This window comes from Dendropsophus ebraccatus, chromosome 13 (assembly GCF_027789765.1).
Source record: "Dendropsophus ebraccatus isolate aDenEbr1 chromosome 13, aDenEbr1.pat, whole genome shotgun sequence".
Taxonomy (NCBI): domain Eukaryota; kingdom Metazoa; phylum Chordata; class Amphibia; order Anura; family Hylidae; genus Dendropsophus; species Dendropsophus ebraccatus.
The window spans coordinates 39,065,589-39,082,448 of record NC_091466.1 but is presented as its reverse complement, the minus strand read 5'-3'; the positions used below and the strand labels follow the sequence as shown (position 1 = coordinate 39,082,448).

At 45.3% G+C, this 16,860-nt stretch overlaps 1 protein-coding gene across 2 annotated transcripts in view; it reads left to right on the top strand.

The window, feature by feature from the left end:
- The window catches only part of MTMR11 (myotubularin related protein 11), a 124,325-nt gene that overhangs the window by 94,516 nt on the left and 12,949 nt on the right, over nucleotides 1–16,860 (top strand). For both annotated transcript variants that reach the window (XM_069950988.1, XM_069950986.1), the window contains exons 14-16: nucleotides 2,989–3,159; nucleotides 3,993–4,232; nucleotides 12,338–12,607. In XM_069950988.1, coding sequence (XP_069807089.1) covers nucleotides 2,989–3,159; nucleotides 3,993–4,232; nucleotides 12,338–12,607 — 681 coding nt within the window. The remainder of the gene's footprint in view (nucleotides 1–2,988; nucleotides 3,160–3,992; nucleotides 4,233–12,337; nucleotides 12,608–16,860) is intronic.

Genomic DNA, 16,860 nt, shown 5'->3' with positions numbered 1-16,860 from the left:
CATAAAAAAATTTAAAAATTAGCACTTTACGAACTTTGAAATTCTCTGCTTCTAAAAAAAGAAAGTCGTATCACATAAATTAGTTACTAGGTCACATTAATAATATGTCCTCTTTATTCTGGCTTCATTTTGTAAACATATTTTACTTTTTTAGGGTGTTACAGGGCTTAGAAATGTATCAGCAAATTATCAAATTTCTTGAAATTTCCCAAACTGATTTTTTTAGGGACCAGGTTTTTTTAGTGGGTTTAGAAGGCTTGTATACTTGAAACACCCATAAGTGACCCCATTTCGGAAACTACACACCCTAAAGAATTAATCTAGGGGTAAAATGAGCATTTTGACTCTACAGGGGCCTGAGGAAAGTATTCACCATTAGGCCATAAAAAATGGTCAAATAATATAAAAATTTTCAAATAATATATTCGTTTAGATTAAAGTATCTCATTTTCACAAGAAGAGTACAAAGGTACCCATATGTGGGCATAAACCACTCTATGGGCACACAGTGGGGCTCAGAAGGGAAGGAGCGCCAATTAGCATTTTCAGTGCAGATTTTTCTGAAGAAGTTTCTGAGCATTAGGTGCGTTTGCAGTGCCCCTGTGGTACCAGCAGAGTGAACCCCCCCTATAAGTCACCCAATTTTGGAAGGTGCACCCCTCAAAGAATACATTGTGAGGTGTGGTAAGCATTTTGACCCCACAGGTATTAGAGGAAAGTATTCAAAATTAGACAGTAAAAACTAGAATTTTTGCAATAATATGTTTGTTTAGTTTGAAATTTCTCAATTTCACAAGGGAAGCGTGAACCCCCCCCCCCCCCAAATCTTTAACGCAGGTTCTCCTGAGTACAAAGGTACCCCATATGTGGGCATAAACAACTGTATAGGCACACAGCAGGGCTCAGAAGGGAAGGAGTGCCAATTAGTATTTTCGGTGCAGATTTTTCTGGCAAGTTTCCGAGCGCCAGGTGCATTTGCAGTGCCCCTGTAGTGTTCGCAGAAGAGAAACCCCCCAAAAGTCATCCCATTTAGGAAAGTACACCCCTCAAAGAATTCATCTTGGAGCGCAGTGAGCATTTTGACCCCACAGGTATTAGAGGAAAGTATTCAAAATGAAAAAGTAAAAATGAAAAAATTTAATTTTTCCAATAATATGATTGTTTGGTTTGAAATTTTTCAATTTCACAAGGAACAGGAGAAAAATTGCACCCCAAGATTTGTAAAGCAGGTTCTCCTGAGTACAACGGTACCCCATATGTGGGCATAAACCACTGTATGGGCACACAGCAGGGCTCAGAGCGTCATTTTGCTGGAGCAAAACCACAGCTAGTATCGGTTATTAGAATAGCGCAGTTGCTTAAATTTAAAAAAAAAAATGAGATTACAGGTAATCTGGGGTGGTGACGGGCAACCTGGGGGTTGTTTACTTGCTATCTGGGTTGGTGACGGGCAATCTGGGGTGGTATGAGCAGTCTGTGGCTATCTGGGGTGTTTACTGGCTATCTGGGGTGGTTACGGGCAATCTGAGGGTGTTTACTGGATATCTGGGGTGGTGATGGACAATCGGGGGGGCGGTCAGGGTTACAGGCAGTCTGTGGCAATCTGGGGTGGTTACGGGTAATCTGAGTGGTTACAGGTAAACTGGAGTGGTTATGAATAATCCATGGTGGTGTCTGGTAATCCGGGGTGGTTACAGGTAATCTGGGGTGGTTACAGGTAATGCAGGGTGGTTACAGGTAATGCAGGGTGGTTACAGGTAATCCGGGGTGGTTACAGGTAATCCGGGGTGGGTACAGGTAATCCGGGATGGGTACAGGTAATGCGGGGTGGTTACAGGTAATGTGGGGTGGTTACAGGTAATGTGGGGTGGTTACAGGAAATCCGGAGTGGTTACAGGTAATGCAGGGTGGTTACAGGTAATGCAGGGTGGTTACTGGAGTGGTTATGAATAATCCATGGTGGTGTCAGGTAATCCAGGGTGGTTACAGGTAATCCGGGGTGGTTACAGGTAATCCGGGTTTTTTAACTATAACCACTTTGGCGCATTAGAAACTATCTTCCTAGCAAAAACCCACAAAGAAAATGTCGCCACATTGCAAGATGCATAGCGTTTTTATCTTTTGCGCAACAGAGCTGGTTTTGGGCTGGTTTTGCGGGAAGATGTGTAGTTTCTATTGATACTAAGTTTTACATGTATATGACTTTTTGATCTCTTTTATGATGTATTTTCTAAAGCGGATTGATAAAATACAGCTATTCTGGTACTTTTAAAAAAAAATTTTTTACAGCGTGTACCATGCCATATAATAATTTATATAGTTTTATAGATTGGGTCGTTACGGACGTAGTGATACCAAACATGTATATGATTTGTGTTTTTGATCTGTTTTATGTAATGGTTTTTTGTATATGGGGATTGTAATGCATTTTTATTATGGGGGGGGGGATGTGTTTTGGTGCACTTTTTTTTTACTTTTACACTAGTGTACATTACTGTACACCAGTGTATTACTTTGATCACTTATACAATACACTGCACTACTGTAGTTCAGTGTATTGTATAATGTGACCATCCTGTTGACAGGCAATCTGCTAGGCCATACCTGTTAGCAGGATGGCATATCCATGGTAAGCCCAGAGGCCTTCATTAGGCCCCCATGGTTACCATGGTGACATCGGGGGACCGGATGCCGCTGCGGGACATTGCGATTACATGAGTATACCCGCAGCACCGACCGGGACCCACCTTAACCCATTAACAGGTTAAAATATCCAGAGCGGAGTAGTTTCAGGGGGGTCAGCTGTCACACTGACAGCTGATCCCCCGCTCTGCCGCTCAACTTGCCAAAAAAAGAATTACGGATGCACTACTCCCACATTTTTGCAGATTTCAGACGTAATATGGTCTTGAAAAGCTACTGCATATGTGAATGTAGCTTATAATAATTTATGGAGCATCTGTAATGTTCTCTCTCTCTCTCTTGCAGTCTCCGGTGTTTTTGCTGTTCTTAGACTGTGTCTGGCAGTGTTTGCAGCAGTTTCCATCTGCCTTTGAGTTTACAGAGTCTTATCTTCTGGCTTTACATGACAGTACCTTCAATGTGTTCTGCGGTACCTTCACCCACAACTGTCACTGGGACCATATCAGAGGTAGCCAGGTAATATTCAGAACTGCATTGATTTCTTACTATGACCTAATGGAACGGTTAAACATAATAATTAAAAGGTTTGTTAATTATTAAAACTGTACAGAAAGATTATTTGGGCTTACATAGGGTACATCAAGAACATTTATATCAAGGAATAGAGAAGTAATACAGGTGCCATGTAGTTCTCTGTGAACATAGGATATAACACCCAGGAAACCCTGATATCATATTGTCAGCTGGACGCAGTGTAAAAAAGTTCACATATTTGCTCCTTTTGTATTATTTGCAGTGAGTAGAGATGAGCGAACTTGTGTAAAGTTCGGTTCAGCAGGTTTGCGGAACTTTAATGTAGAGTTCAGGTTCGTGCAGAACCAAACTTTGACGAGCTACTCAATATACTTACTGTACATGTCCACGCTTCCCCGATGTCCTTCTTCTCTAGTCCAGTCCCATTGTCTTCTTTGGTGAAGGCCCGCTCAGCCATTCACAGACTGACTGGGATGGGACAGTATCGCCGTCTGTGAGTGGGCTGTCATTCTAGAGACAAGAGTGACAGCCTGTTCAACCAATCACAGGCTGCAGAGCTGACCTTCACCGGAGAAGATGACAGGACCGGACCGGAGTGCCACAAGAAGACACAGAGGAAGAGCGGACAGGTGAGAATAATTTTTTTTTGTTTTGTTTTTTAGATGTCTCTTTAGATTACTGAACCTGTCTGAACTTTGCAAAAAGTTTGGTTTGCTATCGAAATGAACTTTTTGTAAAGTTTGGAACTAATCTGGGTTCGGGAGACTTAGCTCACTCATCCTTAGCAATAACATAATATTTACTATTTTTTTCAGCGGCACTCATCTAACCAGACTTACACCCAAGTAAATGGCTGGAGAGACATTGTACGTGAGAAGATCTTGCTTAATGGAGACTACAAGTCAGTGGCAGAGGTGAAGTCACCTCCACCAACAGTTTGGGAATGGAATCTATTCTACCATTACTCACGGAGGCAGCAGTTCAACAATCCAATTTATTGCACCAGGGAACAACCAGTATTAAATGGCAATGGGATAATGCATAACGCTGATAAGGTAAGCTTTTTGTCATGAAAGTGATTGTAAGGCATCAATACTTAAAGAGGTTATCCAGGTAACAAAAACAATATTCTAAACGAACCCCCTTCACAACACCACACTATGTCTAATATACATGTATAACCTATCTTGCACCCTTTCCCTGTTTTTTTCTTATACTTATCCGCTCTGGATGTCTAAAATCGTCTTCTCTGTGTCCTCTCTGACTACGCTGCTCCCTCTCTCCCCTTTGCCTTTGTAGACACAGGACAAGTGATCTCCTCTCTGGGGGCTGGGTTAGCTGCCTATTGATTTGCACCTGTTCACTGCTAGTGAAAGTCCTGCTTCCAAAGACTTACATGTGTCCCCAAGCCTAGGTTTCTGTAATATCAAAAGTTATAGTTCTATCTACTTGCTCACAGTGAATGCAGGGATGTGTATCTGTCTTTGCGTCAAAGCTTAAAGTGTTATGGATGTTCTTAGAGTATGGATGGAACTAGAATGTTTTTATTTACAAAGTTAACAAACAGATCCAAACCTACACTACCCCCCCCCCCCCCTGTTATGCAGCACATAGCTGCACCATGCACGCATAAGCTCTGCTACATCATCAGCAAGTATGGAATACATACTGGGTTGATGTGATGCAAAATTAGTGAAAAAAACAGTCTTGTGTTTACTGTACAATACGTATTACAGCAGTAAACAGGAAAGAAAGCTAAGGGGGCGAGTACGCAAATGGACCGATCAGGGCAATGCATGATGGGAAATGTAGTTTCCTGGCTGGCGCCATCTTGGATTTAGATTGGCTTTTAGAAAAACTTGTAACTCAGGAATGGCAGCAGCTAGAAAGACAAGAGATGGCTCAAAATACCCAGGAGGGCTTGTTGAGTAAGATCGGGTACGTTTGGGAGCATTTCATTTTTTAGCTCTTAGATGGATAACCCCATGACCAATAAAACAAGATTCCTAATCTTTGCATGGATACATCCTGCACCGGTGCTCTGTGAATCGTAACCTCCTGATCCCTAGGTTACACACCACCACCTTGTTAAGAAAGGAGCCTCATAGGGAAAATGCCAGTGGGGACTAAGGGCCTTATTACAAGGGCGTAGGGAGGGGGGCAGCTGCCCCAGACGCAAGCTCCCCTGCACACACATCTGTGGTGTAGTAAGACGATTGCCCTGTGCTCCCTGTGTGCAGGGCAGGCATCAAAGCAGTATTGGGTACTGTTGTCAGGGACAGGGAGCCTTGCAACTTCCCACCTGTCAGGAAGAGCGGGGGCTGTCCCATCAGCCTCTGCAAGGCAGCACACAGTGCAGAGGCGGGGACATAGCAGCTGCATGAGGAAGACCAGGTATGTGCAACTGAAAACAAGGGGCTTTTTCAAACATCTCCCCCCATTGTTACAGGGTTTATATACAGCAGTAGCTGTAATGGCAGATCACTCTGCACTGGGGATGTCAGTGTGTCAGCCCAACCCTGCTGAAGAGATGGGAGCTGAGAGCATGGTCTCCTGTCACATCCATCACTAAGCACAGAGCCCTGGGCCTAGTACTGGCTGTATACAGGAAGCTTCCCTCCTGCAGTCAGCAGCTCTATCAGATCCAGAGAGACCTGGAGAACAGTAGCAGGAGGGAAGACATGACCCCCCCCCCCCCCCCAATAGACATCAATGTAGCTGTTATTTAATGTCCTGCAGGTATTATATAACTATATAGTGTGATCTGCTCCAGAAATCCACTGTGTAGGGGTCACTACTAGCAGTTCTATAATGTCCTGTAGGCTCCAGATTCCTATATTCTGTGATCTGCATACAGGGGTTGATGGGATCATGCAGATTGTGTCCTCCCATCTTACACCAGCCCAGGTCAGTTACTGTAAAAGTGAATACATTTATGGAAAACAAACAAAACAATAATTCAAAACCCTTGTATCTTCAGAGGTGGCTCTTTTCACATGGTCACATTATCTGGACATCTAGCACCCTTGTAATAATGCATTTTGAACCGAATAATTAACCCCTTAATGACCAAACTATTATTTTTTTTAATCTTGCATTTTTATTTTCTTCTCACTTTTAAAATGTTTTTATTTTCCCATCTTGTTCTTTTTTTTTTTTTTTTGCTGTACCTATTGCACTTAGTAATGGCACCTTGATTCACTGGCGTAGCTACCATGGGGGCAGGGTACGCCGTTGCTATGGGGCCACCGCGTTAAAACATGTGGCCTGCATGATTGCATCCCATCCATGGTTAGTGCTAATAGTGCTGAGTGTGGCAGCGGTTCGACCACCCGAGACCCCCCCCCGTGAGACATCGTGCAGTGCGCCCGAAAGGGTGACTTCCCGGTCGCGCGGGTAGCTGTCCCGCCCACGGGTCACCTCACCCGGCTGGCAGCTTTTCTTCATTACAGCCCGTCCCCCTACGGACCAGAAGTGCTTCTACACGCTCCTTCTCCCGGCCAGGGACATTGAGGCTGAGGAGTGCATCTTCAAGTAAGCTGTCTCCCCTTGCGGCTCTCGCTCCCATCCTGTCTCCCCCTGCAGCCCCCATCCTGTCTCCCCCTGCAGCCCCCATCCTGTCTCCCCCTGCGGCCCCCGTCCTGTCTCCCCCTGCGGCCCCCGTCCTGTGTCCCCCTGCGGCCCCCCGTCCTGTGTCCCCCTGCGGCCCCCATCCTGTCTCCCCCTGCGGCCCCTGCCCCAGTCCTGTGTCTCCTTGTGGCCCCCCATACAGTGTCCCCTGCAGTGTCCCCAGCAGCCCCCCCCCCATATAGTGTCCCCAGCAGCCCCCCTCCCCATATAGTGTCCCCAGCAGCCCCCCCTATATAGTGTCCCAAGCAGCCCCCCTCCCCATAGTGTCCCAAGCAGCCCCCCTCCCCATATAGTGTACCTAGCAGCCCCCCTCCCCATAGTGTCCCCAGCAGTAGCCCCCCCTGATATAGTGTCCCCAGCATCAGCCCCCCCCATAGTGTCCCCAGTAGCCCCCCTCCCCATATAGTGTCCCCACAGCCCCCCCATATAGTGTCCCCAGCAGCCCCCCTCCCCATATAGTGTCCCAAGCAGCCCCCCTCCCCATATAGTGTCCCCAGCAGCCCCCTCCCCATAGTGTTCCCAGCAGTAGCCCCCCCTGATATAGTGTCCCCAGCATTAGCCCCCCCCATAGTGTCCCCAGCAGCCCCCTGAGATAGTGTCCCCAGCAGCCCCCTGATAGTGTCCCCAGCAGCCCCCCCATATAGTGTCCCCAACAAAAAATATGCTACAATACCGGAAAAAATCTTTGTTGGGTGAAAATAAGAAAAAAAATGCAGTTTAGCAGATTTTGTGATGTCTCACTTACAGTATACACCAGGGGTGTCAAACTCAAATACATAGTGGGCCCAAAATGAAAAACTTGGACAAAGTTGCGCACCAACTTTGAAATTTATAGAAGCATGCAGGCAGCATTTCTGGCACTTTTAGAGCAGCATGCGGAGTTCCTGACACTGTCAGAGTGGTGTGTGTCACCGAGTGCATTGCACTATGACAAATTATATAGTAAACCCCCCAAAAGTGTCCCAAATAGTCAGAGGGTGCAGTATGTGGCAACATTATATTTAGGAGGTACAGTGTATGGCTGTATTATATTCACTGGCGCACTATATGGCAGCATTATATTTAGGAGGTGATGTGTTTGTGCTGTGTTGGTGACAGTTCTGATCTGACATGGGGTGAGAATAAAGTTGCTGAGGCCGCTGATTATTGTGCCATTTCATTAATAGGAATTAGATCTAAGCATAATACTAAGCAGCTTTCATATAGTGGCCTTTAGTCCTGTATGCAGTTACGGCTCTCAATACAGTGTGTGTGTTTGGTGAAGGAGTTGGGGGGGAGCGCCAACCTGAATCTTTGCCCCGGGTGCAGGAAAGGCTAGCTAGACCATGTTAAAAGACATTGATCACCTGATGAAACAATCATCGTTGTCGTTTATTCCAGCCTAAAAATCATTGGCTGTCAGGCTACGTGTAACAGCAATGTATGCCCACTGGCTGCCGACTGTGTAAAAAAAAAAGTAATAATGTCTATACATACCTCACCACAATTCCCAGTGTCCTTTGCACTTTTGCTCGGTCCCTGCAGCCGCCGCTGGAACTTTAGAGCCAGTCTTTGAAGTGACAAGCCCGATGTCTTTCACACTTCTGCCTGGTTCCCACAGCCGCTGCTGGAATTTCAGAGCCAGTCTCTGAAGTGACAAGCTGCTCAGCTAATCACTAGCCGAGCTATGTAAGAGGCTCAGCAAGCAAATAGGCTGTAGCAAATCTGTGCTCGCTTACATTAGTGATCAGTCCGTGTAATATGGCTTTTAGGGTCTTTTTAGACACATAGGGGGAGATTTATCAAAGGGTATAAAATTTAGTCTGGTGCAAACTGCCCATAGAAGCCAATCACAGCTCAGATTTCAGCTCTGGTAAAATGATAGAGGAGCTGTGATTGTCTGCTATGGGCAGTTTGCACCAGTCTAAATTTTACACCCTTTGATAAATCTCCCCCATAGGGGAGATTTATGAAAGGGTGTAAATATACACCTGGTGTAAACTGCCCTTAACAACCAATCACAGCTCCTCAATTATTCTACCAGAGCTGAAAGTATACACAATCATACAGTACCCTGCTCTGCAGTGATCCTCCGGTGGGCCCCCAGCCCGGCACCTCCAGATGAGTCAGTGTGCGTGACCGTGCACATAACCTTAGCAGGGCTCCAGACTAAAAAATTTACCTAGGTGCCATTGGCTCCTAACCTGAAAAATTTAGGCGCCAAATAGAATATTTGGTCGCCAACATTTTAAAACATGTAAAATTAATGTTATGTTAAATGGGACTTACTGTGTGCAGAGGCCAAGGCAGCATCCTCCTCCTTTAGATTCTTTCTTTTCTTAGTTTGAAAACGTTCAACATGGAAACTTGCAACTTGACAACCATATACAGTCTGACTCAGTACTTCAGCTTCACTTGGCTAGCCTTTTAATGAGGCTTACTCTTCTGAACTTGAACTTAAAAACTTGCAACTTGACAACAATATACAGTCCACTAGAATGTGTGAGGTGGTCTACAAGTCAGGTTCTGAGTCAGTGTATATACATACAGACACTGAGTGAAGTGGTACTGTGCAGTGTATATACATACAGACACTGAGGGAAGTGGTACTGTGCAGTCTATACATACTGACACTGAGGGAAGTGGTACTGTGCAGTGTATATACATACAGACACTGAGGGAAGTGGTACTGTGCAGTGTATATACATACAGACACTGAGGGAAGTGGTACTGTGCAGTGTATATACATACAGACACTGAGGGAAGTGGTACTGTGCAGTCTATACATACTGGCACTGAGGGAAGTGGTACTGTGCAGTGTATATACATACAGACACTGAGGGAAGTGGTACTGTGCAGTGTATATACATACAGACACTGAGGGAAGTGGTACTGTACAGTGTATATACATACAGACACTGAGGGAAGTGGTACTGTGCAGTGTATACATACTGACACTGAGGGAAGTGGTACTGTGCAGTGTATATACATACAGACACTGAGGGAAGTGGTACTGTGCAGTGTATACATACACACACACTGAGGGAAGTGGTACTGTGCAGTGTATACATACACACACACTGAGGGAAGTGGTACTGTGCAGTGTATACATACAGACACTGAGGGAAGTGGTACTGTGCAGTCTATACATACCCCCCCCCCCCCGCACTGACTACCGCACCTGGCCGCCATCACAACAGACACTACCAATCAGCCGCCCAGGCCGCGGTCCCCCCACACAGATTAGTGGCCGGCCGCCACCCCTGCCGTCCCTCCGGTTGTACTCACACACACTAGCCACAATCTTGGTGCCGCTGGGGTGCACTTGAAGAACCGCCGGGTGAGGAGAGGCGGGAGAGAGGCGCTGGAGGAGTGTGGCGCCTCTGCGGCCGTCCGTCCAATGAATGAAGGACGTGCGGGATGACGTCACTGGAGAAGCGTGTCCCCGCACACGTCATCCAGCACGTCCGTCATTCATTGGACGGACGGCCGCAGAGGCGCCACGTGCTTCGGTGCAGCGTGCGGAAGTCCTTAAAGAGACAGCCGCCGCCGGGGCCAGTCGCAAATGGCGCCCAGATTAATAAATCTGGGCGCCATTTGCAAGATATCAGTCGCATTGGCGACCATTTTGGTCGCCATCTGGAGCCCTGCTTAGGCACATACTGTCACTTGACTGGGCCCTGGGATCATCATTAAGCACCTCTAGTCAGATGACAGCAAGTGGAGGGGGCCGCAGCGCATGACCTCATTAAAACCTGAGCAGATTGCTGTACTGCAATCCACCTCTTCTCTTTCCTGTACTGTAAGCCGGCGCCCGCAGTTGAGTAGCAGCCTCCATTCACCTCCTGCGCGCTGTCCACCTGCTTGTCTTGTATTGCAGAGCCGAGCACTGTGACACTCGCCTATGTAGAGTGCACACAGCCTGTCAGCAGAGAAAAGCACCACGGTGCATGTGCACAGCCCGTTGCTTAGCTCTGTCCCTCCTCCTGGGCGATGCAATAGAGTGGCCCGCACCCCCCTCCTCACCCAAGCACCTCCCAACATCCATCCCCCATGAAGCAATACAGTGGCCCGCACACCCTCTCCTTACCCATTCCCCCCCCCAATGAAGCAATACAGCGTCCCACAATTCTCCTTCCTCTCACCCTAGCAGCAGCCGAAAGCAATCCAGTGCCTATATCTATACTGGATAGATCTCAATGAGAGATCAGTGTGCATATACTAGAAGTCCCGCAGGAGGGCTTCTAGTATATGTTTTAAAAAAAAATAAAGTGTTATTGTTAATAAAAATCCCCCTCTCCTAATAAAAGTTTGAATCACCCCCCCTTTCCCTATGTTATAAATAAAAACAAACATGTTTGGTATCGCCGCATGCGTAATCGCCCAAAATATTAATTAATCACATTCCTGATCTCACTGTAAACGGCATAAGTTCAAAAAAATTCCAAAGTGCAAAAGTGTGCATTTTTGGTCGCATCAAATCTAGAAAAATTGTAATAAAAAGCGATCAAAAAGTCGCATATGCGCAATTAAGGTACTGATAGAAAGAACACATCATGGCGCAAAAAATTACACCTCACAGAGCCCCATACACCAAAGGATAACAGCGCTATAAGCCTGGGAATAGAGCGATTTTACGTAACATATATTTGTTAACAATGGTTTGAATTTTTTGCAAGTCATCACATAAAATAAAAGTTATACATGTTACATATCGTTGTAATCGTGACGACTTGAGGAACATGTATTTTACCCAAGGGCAAACGATGTAAAAACAAATACCCCCAAAATAAAAAAAAAATGCATTTTTTTTTTTAAATTTCACCATATATTGATTTTTGGGGGGGCTTTGCAGTGTACTTTATGAAAAAAATTCAGCCTGTCATTGCAAAGTACAATTAGTGGCACAAAAAATAAGGGCTCATGTGGGTTTCTAGATGAAAAATTGCAAGTGCTATGGCCTTTTAAGCACAAGGGGGGAAAAATAGAAGTGCAAAAATGCTAATTGGCTCTGTCCTTTTATATATATATATAATATTATATAGTATATATACTCTATATCACTATAGAGGTACACTATATGTATACTGTATATTCATCAGCCCGGCCACTGCTTTTAGAGCAGAGTGGTGATCAGTGACCTAGGCAACAAGCTGTCAAGAAGGAGAGGGAAAGGGTGGGCATATAAGGAGAAGGAGGCAAGTTTGTTTAATTAATGTATTTAACTTGACAAACCCTACAAGTTTAAATATAGTAGTTGACATGGGAATACCCCTTTAAATAGTGAAAATTGGGGACTTGGTTTCATTGTTTAATTTGGATTTACATGTTAGGCTACGTTCAGACGTAGCAAAAGTGGCAGAATTCCGTGGCGGAATGCCTCCAGCCTCCCTGTTCATTCTTTAGCGTGGGGAGAGAAGGTGAACGAGCCTCTCATATACTGTCATTATGACAGGGAATTCTGCCACTTTTGCTACGTCTGAACGTAGCCTTAATGGTTCACCTTTTAGGTACCTGAACTTATTACTGACTTTCACTTTTCTTCTTCCAGTTGGATGTCTCCCACACCTACAGTGTGTATTTACTTTCCAAAGGTGTGCTAGTATTACAGTCTCCATTCTTTCCAAGAAAAAGTGTTACAGTGTCAAGGAGAGGGGCACGCCGCTCTCAATCTGTTGAGAGTTTACTAGAAGAAGAGCGGCAATTTAGGAGCAACATCTCATCAGAACCTTCTACAGTGGACCTTCTACTTCCCCTGTCTGTGGGGCCTTGGATCAGGCTTTGGAAACGTTGTTACTTACGTTGTGCCACAGAAGTTCAGGTAGAAGTCATATTTACTTTTTTTTTTATTTCTTTCAAGGATGTACCAAGTCCTAGAGTAATTTTATGTTTTATTAAAATCTGAAGCAGGTGTAGATTTCTGCCTGGTTTACGCCTGTTAGCAAGGCATAAACCTTCCTAAATCAGGTGCGGGAGGAGACCACATCTCCTGTCCACCTTGTTGCACCCACCTCCCCCTCGTCCACCCATCATGTGGATGTCTACACCATGGAAGAGGGACAAATTTGATACTTTTTCATGGCGTATGCCAGGGGTGCATAGTGATAAATCTCCCCCTTAGGGGCCTATTCCACGGAGCGATAATCGTCCGAATCGGCCCGATTTGGCCGATTATGGCTCAGTGGAATAGAGAGAACGATCAGCCGAAGATTGTTGTCATCGGTTGATCGTTCATTAAGGTTCAAACCTAAAATCATTGGTCGCCACCCACGCATCGCTACGTGGAATAGCAGTGCGCGGCGGGCGACCGACGATTTGAAAATATCATACTTTTACCTCACCAGGCTGCAGGTCTTCTCCTTCTCCCGGTCCCACGCTTTTAAGCGGCCTGTCTGACAGATCGCTTCGGAGCGGAGCTGACAGAGTGCTCAGCCAATCACTGGCCGCGGCGAAGCTGATGCTACCGCGCGGGACCGGGAGAAGGAGAAGACCTGCAGCCTGGTGAGGTAAAGTATAAAACAAGGGCAGCAGGGACATCGGTAACGGTAAGCAAGTTCCTGACGTTCAAACAATAAGCAAATCTATAGGCTCTATTGACTCTTTGTGTCAAAAAATGTATATGACAGAACTTGATGGATCCCATTATAAGTTATTGGGGTCTGTTTGGTGCATCCTTCTGTCGGGTGTCCTCCTGATGTCTACCTGAGGAAATTCCTTACTTGTAGGGCTGTAATGCCCAGTGGATGTGGAAACGCTGTACTACCCAACATTTCAGCTTTTGGCCCTTTAGGTCTTTATCCTTTATCCTGCTCCAGAATACAGAAGCTGGACTTCTGTGGCTAGAGGACACTTGGTCACTCCTAAACCATGGTCCTGGTGTGGGCAGCAGCTGGTCCCCAAAGACCAGACAGTGCTGGTGCAAGACCATGAAGAACAGGCCAAGTAAACATAGTCAGCAAGTTGGGTCATCAGTGGTATCAGAGATAAGAGGGCAGTCTAAGTCAAACAGGCGAAGTATCAGGTAAGGTGGCTTTAGTTTGTGATAACCAAGGGGTCTACAAGGTGTTACATTCAGGAGCTAGAGAAGTTGTGGTACCGCTTTTGTGCTTTTCACAGGGAGTGAGTGGTAGCTAGCTCTCCTCGGGAACCAACAAACGCTCAGAAATACTAATACTTAGGATATGGCTTAGGATAAGGTGGGAACATGAGCCTTGATTTTGACTTTGCATTACATGCTAAGCAGACTCAGGAACACAGGAAGTAAAACAGGCAGTACAGCCGCTTAGGGACAGGCACTGGCCAGCGGCCATGTCTCTGGAAGATGATACCCTGGCTCTGGATACAGCTAGCTCAGCACATACAGGAAAAACTGGTAGCAGAACTGGACTTAGACTGGACTAAGTGACTAAGCACATGGCACTCTCCATCCTTTTATGCTGCAGGGAGAGGGCTCCCATTGGTGGAGAAAGAATCAAGGTAAAATGACAGGGTATTGGTCAGGACACATAAGGAGAGTCTTAGCAGGGCTCAGATAGGTCCAGAGGTTGGGGAGGATGCTGACAGACCACCTCCCCAAGCAGATGGCAGAGAAGAAAACATGCAGTCACATACACAATTAAGCTTTTGGTGTCCTTCAGCATTTGCCTGACAGTGAATAGAATATAGTAGAAAACTAAGACAAATGCAGTAAATACATCCTTCATGCACAGAATACCCTGTTAACCAAAATGAAGATAACAATAGTGCCGCCCTACATATGTACACATACAGCAGCAACAATAAGCAGGCTTCTGGGACACTGCAAACCAACAACACTGAAGTCCATGTGGAGCTGGGACTCAGAAGGAGAGAATTTAGGTAAATTAACATTATAGTAATCCTAGAGGCACATTTATTATTATCTTTGCGCCATTATTTTAGCTAGTTTGGTGTTTTTGCACACAGTTTAAATTTTTTAGCAACATTTATCAAGGTGTTTGCGCTATTTTTGAGCATTTTTTCACTCATAGGGGGCGTGGTTTAAAGGGATTCATCCAGTTAGGTAAAATACATGCTGCCTCATCCCACCTGTGGTGGATTTCTATTACTCGGCCAGTGATGTTATTGTTGTGATGCCAGTGCTAGTCCAGCACACAGGTGTGATGTTGGTACCTGCTTTTGTATGTCCGGTTTGGATTCCCCAAAAATAACCCAAGGTGTGCGGTGGTGTGTGTAAAGGTGCAGGTGCGAGCAGAGATAGTCTTGTGCGGTTGGTATAAAAATAGAACTTTACTGTAGAGCTTTTGTAGATTAACAGTACACTCTTTACAGGCAGCAATCTTGATACAGACCTGAGTGCTTAACTTAGTACCTGAGGTAGGTGTTTGAAAGGAGCAGAAGAAGCAGTTGCAGTAGTGCTTGTAAAGAGTAGAAAGAAGAGGAGAGGAGTTTTCCAAAGGAACTCTAAACCCAGTGTAGCCTTGGACTCTGCCAGAACCTTGTTAGATATCTTTAGTAGTAAAGTGATGCTCGTACTCATGTTTAGACAATGTCTGCCCCCTAGTGTCATAGAACCCGTCCTAGGTGGGTAGCAAGAGCCCCAGCCATGGTTATCTGGTTGTAGCGAGGTGTCCTAGTTACCTGCACAGTAGGATACATAGACCTTTATATACTGGTAGCTTTGTCCTACTGGGATCAGCTCCTATTGCTTCAGGAGTCTGTCCTGCACTTTGTAGCTGTGTTCCTGGCATGAACTAGGGTGTTCCTTGGTGGCTACTCTCCCTTATTAGTGCTTAGCACTGCATAGTATACACATAGCTAACTCCTCCTTCAGGGTGTGAGGAAGAGAGAAAGGCTAGGATAGGTGGAAAAAACCTCCCCCCCCCCAATAAATTTAAATCTCCCCCTTTCCTATTCTACAAATAAAAAATGTAAAAAAACCTGTAAAGTGCAGAATTGTCCAATTTATTTAAATATAACAATATTGTTCCCACACGGTAAATAGCATAAACAAAAAGAGGGAAAAACACACACCAGGAATTGATAAAAAGCAACCAAAAAGAACAAGAATCAATCAGCCAAAACAATAAAACAATACTGTCCAGGCCACCCTTATTCTAGCTGCCTCCTCCTTGCTGACTGCAGTAGTGCACTACAGCTCCACCTCCACACTACATTATGAAGGTAGGGCTGGGGCGAACTGATACCCTGCTGTGGAGCAGTGCCAATTAATTGGAAGTAAATGAGCAGGCAAGAAAATTCTTTCAAACCTTGGAGTCCCTGCTCATGCAGCCTAATGCTGGGATTACACATAGCGATAATTGGCCCGATCGTACGATTAACGATTTAAAAGTAATGATTTTTTTTTATAACGATCAGCGTTTAGACGGAACGATATATCGTACAGAAAAATAGCTTTGCGATCGTTTTGCGATCGCTTAAGCCTATCTCGCACATAGGTTAAATCGGTGAACGACTGTTTACACGGATACGATCTGTGAATTTTTTGCGAACACCGAACGACGATTTAAGAACATGTTGTAGGATCAAAATGAATGATTTCTCGTTCGTCGTTTGATCGTTTGTTGCTTTTACACGTATGATTATCGTTCGAATTTGATCGTTATCGTGCAAATTCGAACGATAATCGTTCCGTGTAAACGCAGCATTAGTCTGTTCATTCTACATATCACTCAGGGCAATTAGAAGAGCACAAAGACCATCGGCAGACGGAAACAGTCATGTAATTCGTTCGGCAGGTATGAGGCGCCTGGCAAATTCTATGAGATTTTTGCACCCCCTAATATTTTTGCACCTGAGGAAGCCGTCCCCATACTTCACCAATGTATACCATGATGCCTTGGACTTTGCAGAGAAATAGAAAATGGAATCTCATAACTGCACCTGCCGATAGAGTCCCATCTAAGTACAGAAAGTGGCAGTGAACTGACTTCTGTCCCCTACCTCTTGTAAACGTCTGTGCAGTTTTCAAATAAAACCATACCTGGCATTTAAAAAAAAAAAAAGTAAAACCTTCATGCTTTTGTTAGATTAACCCTTCTGAATTGCGACAAAGTGATGTTAGTGCTTTCACTG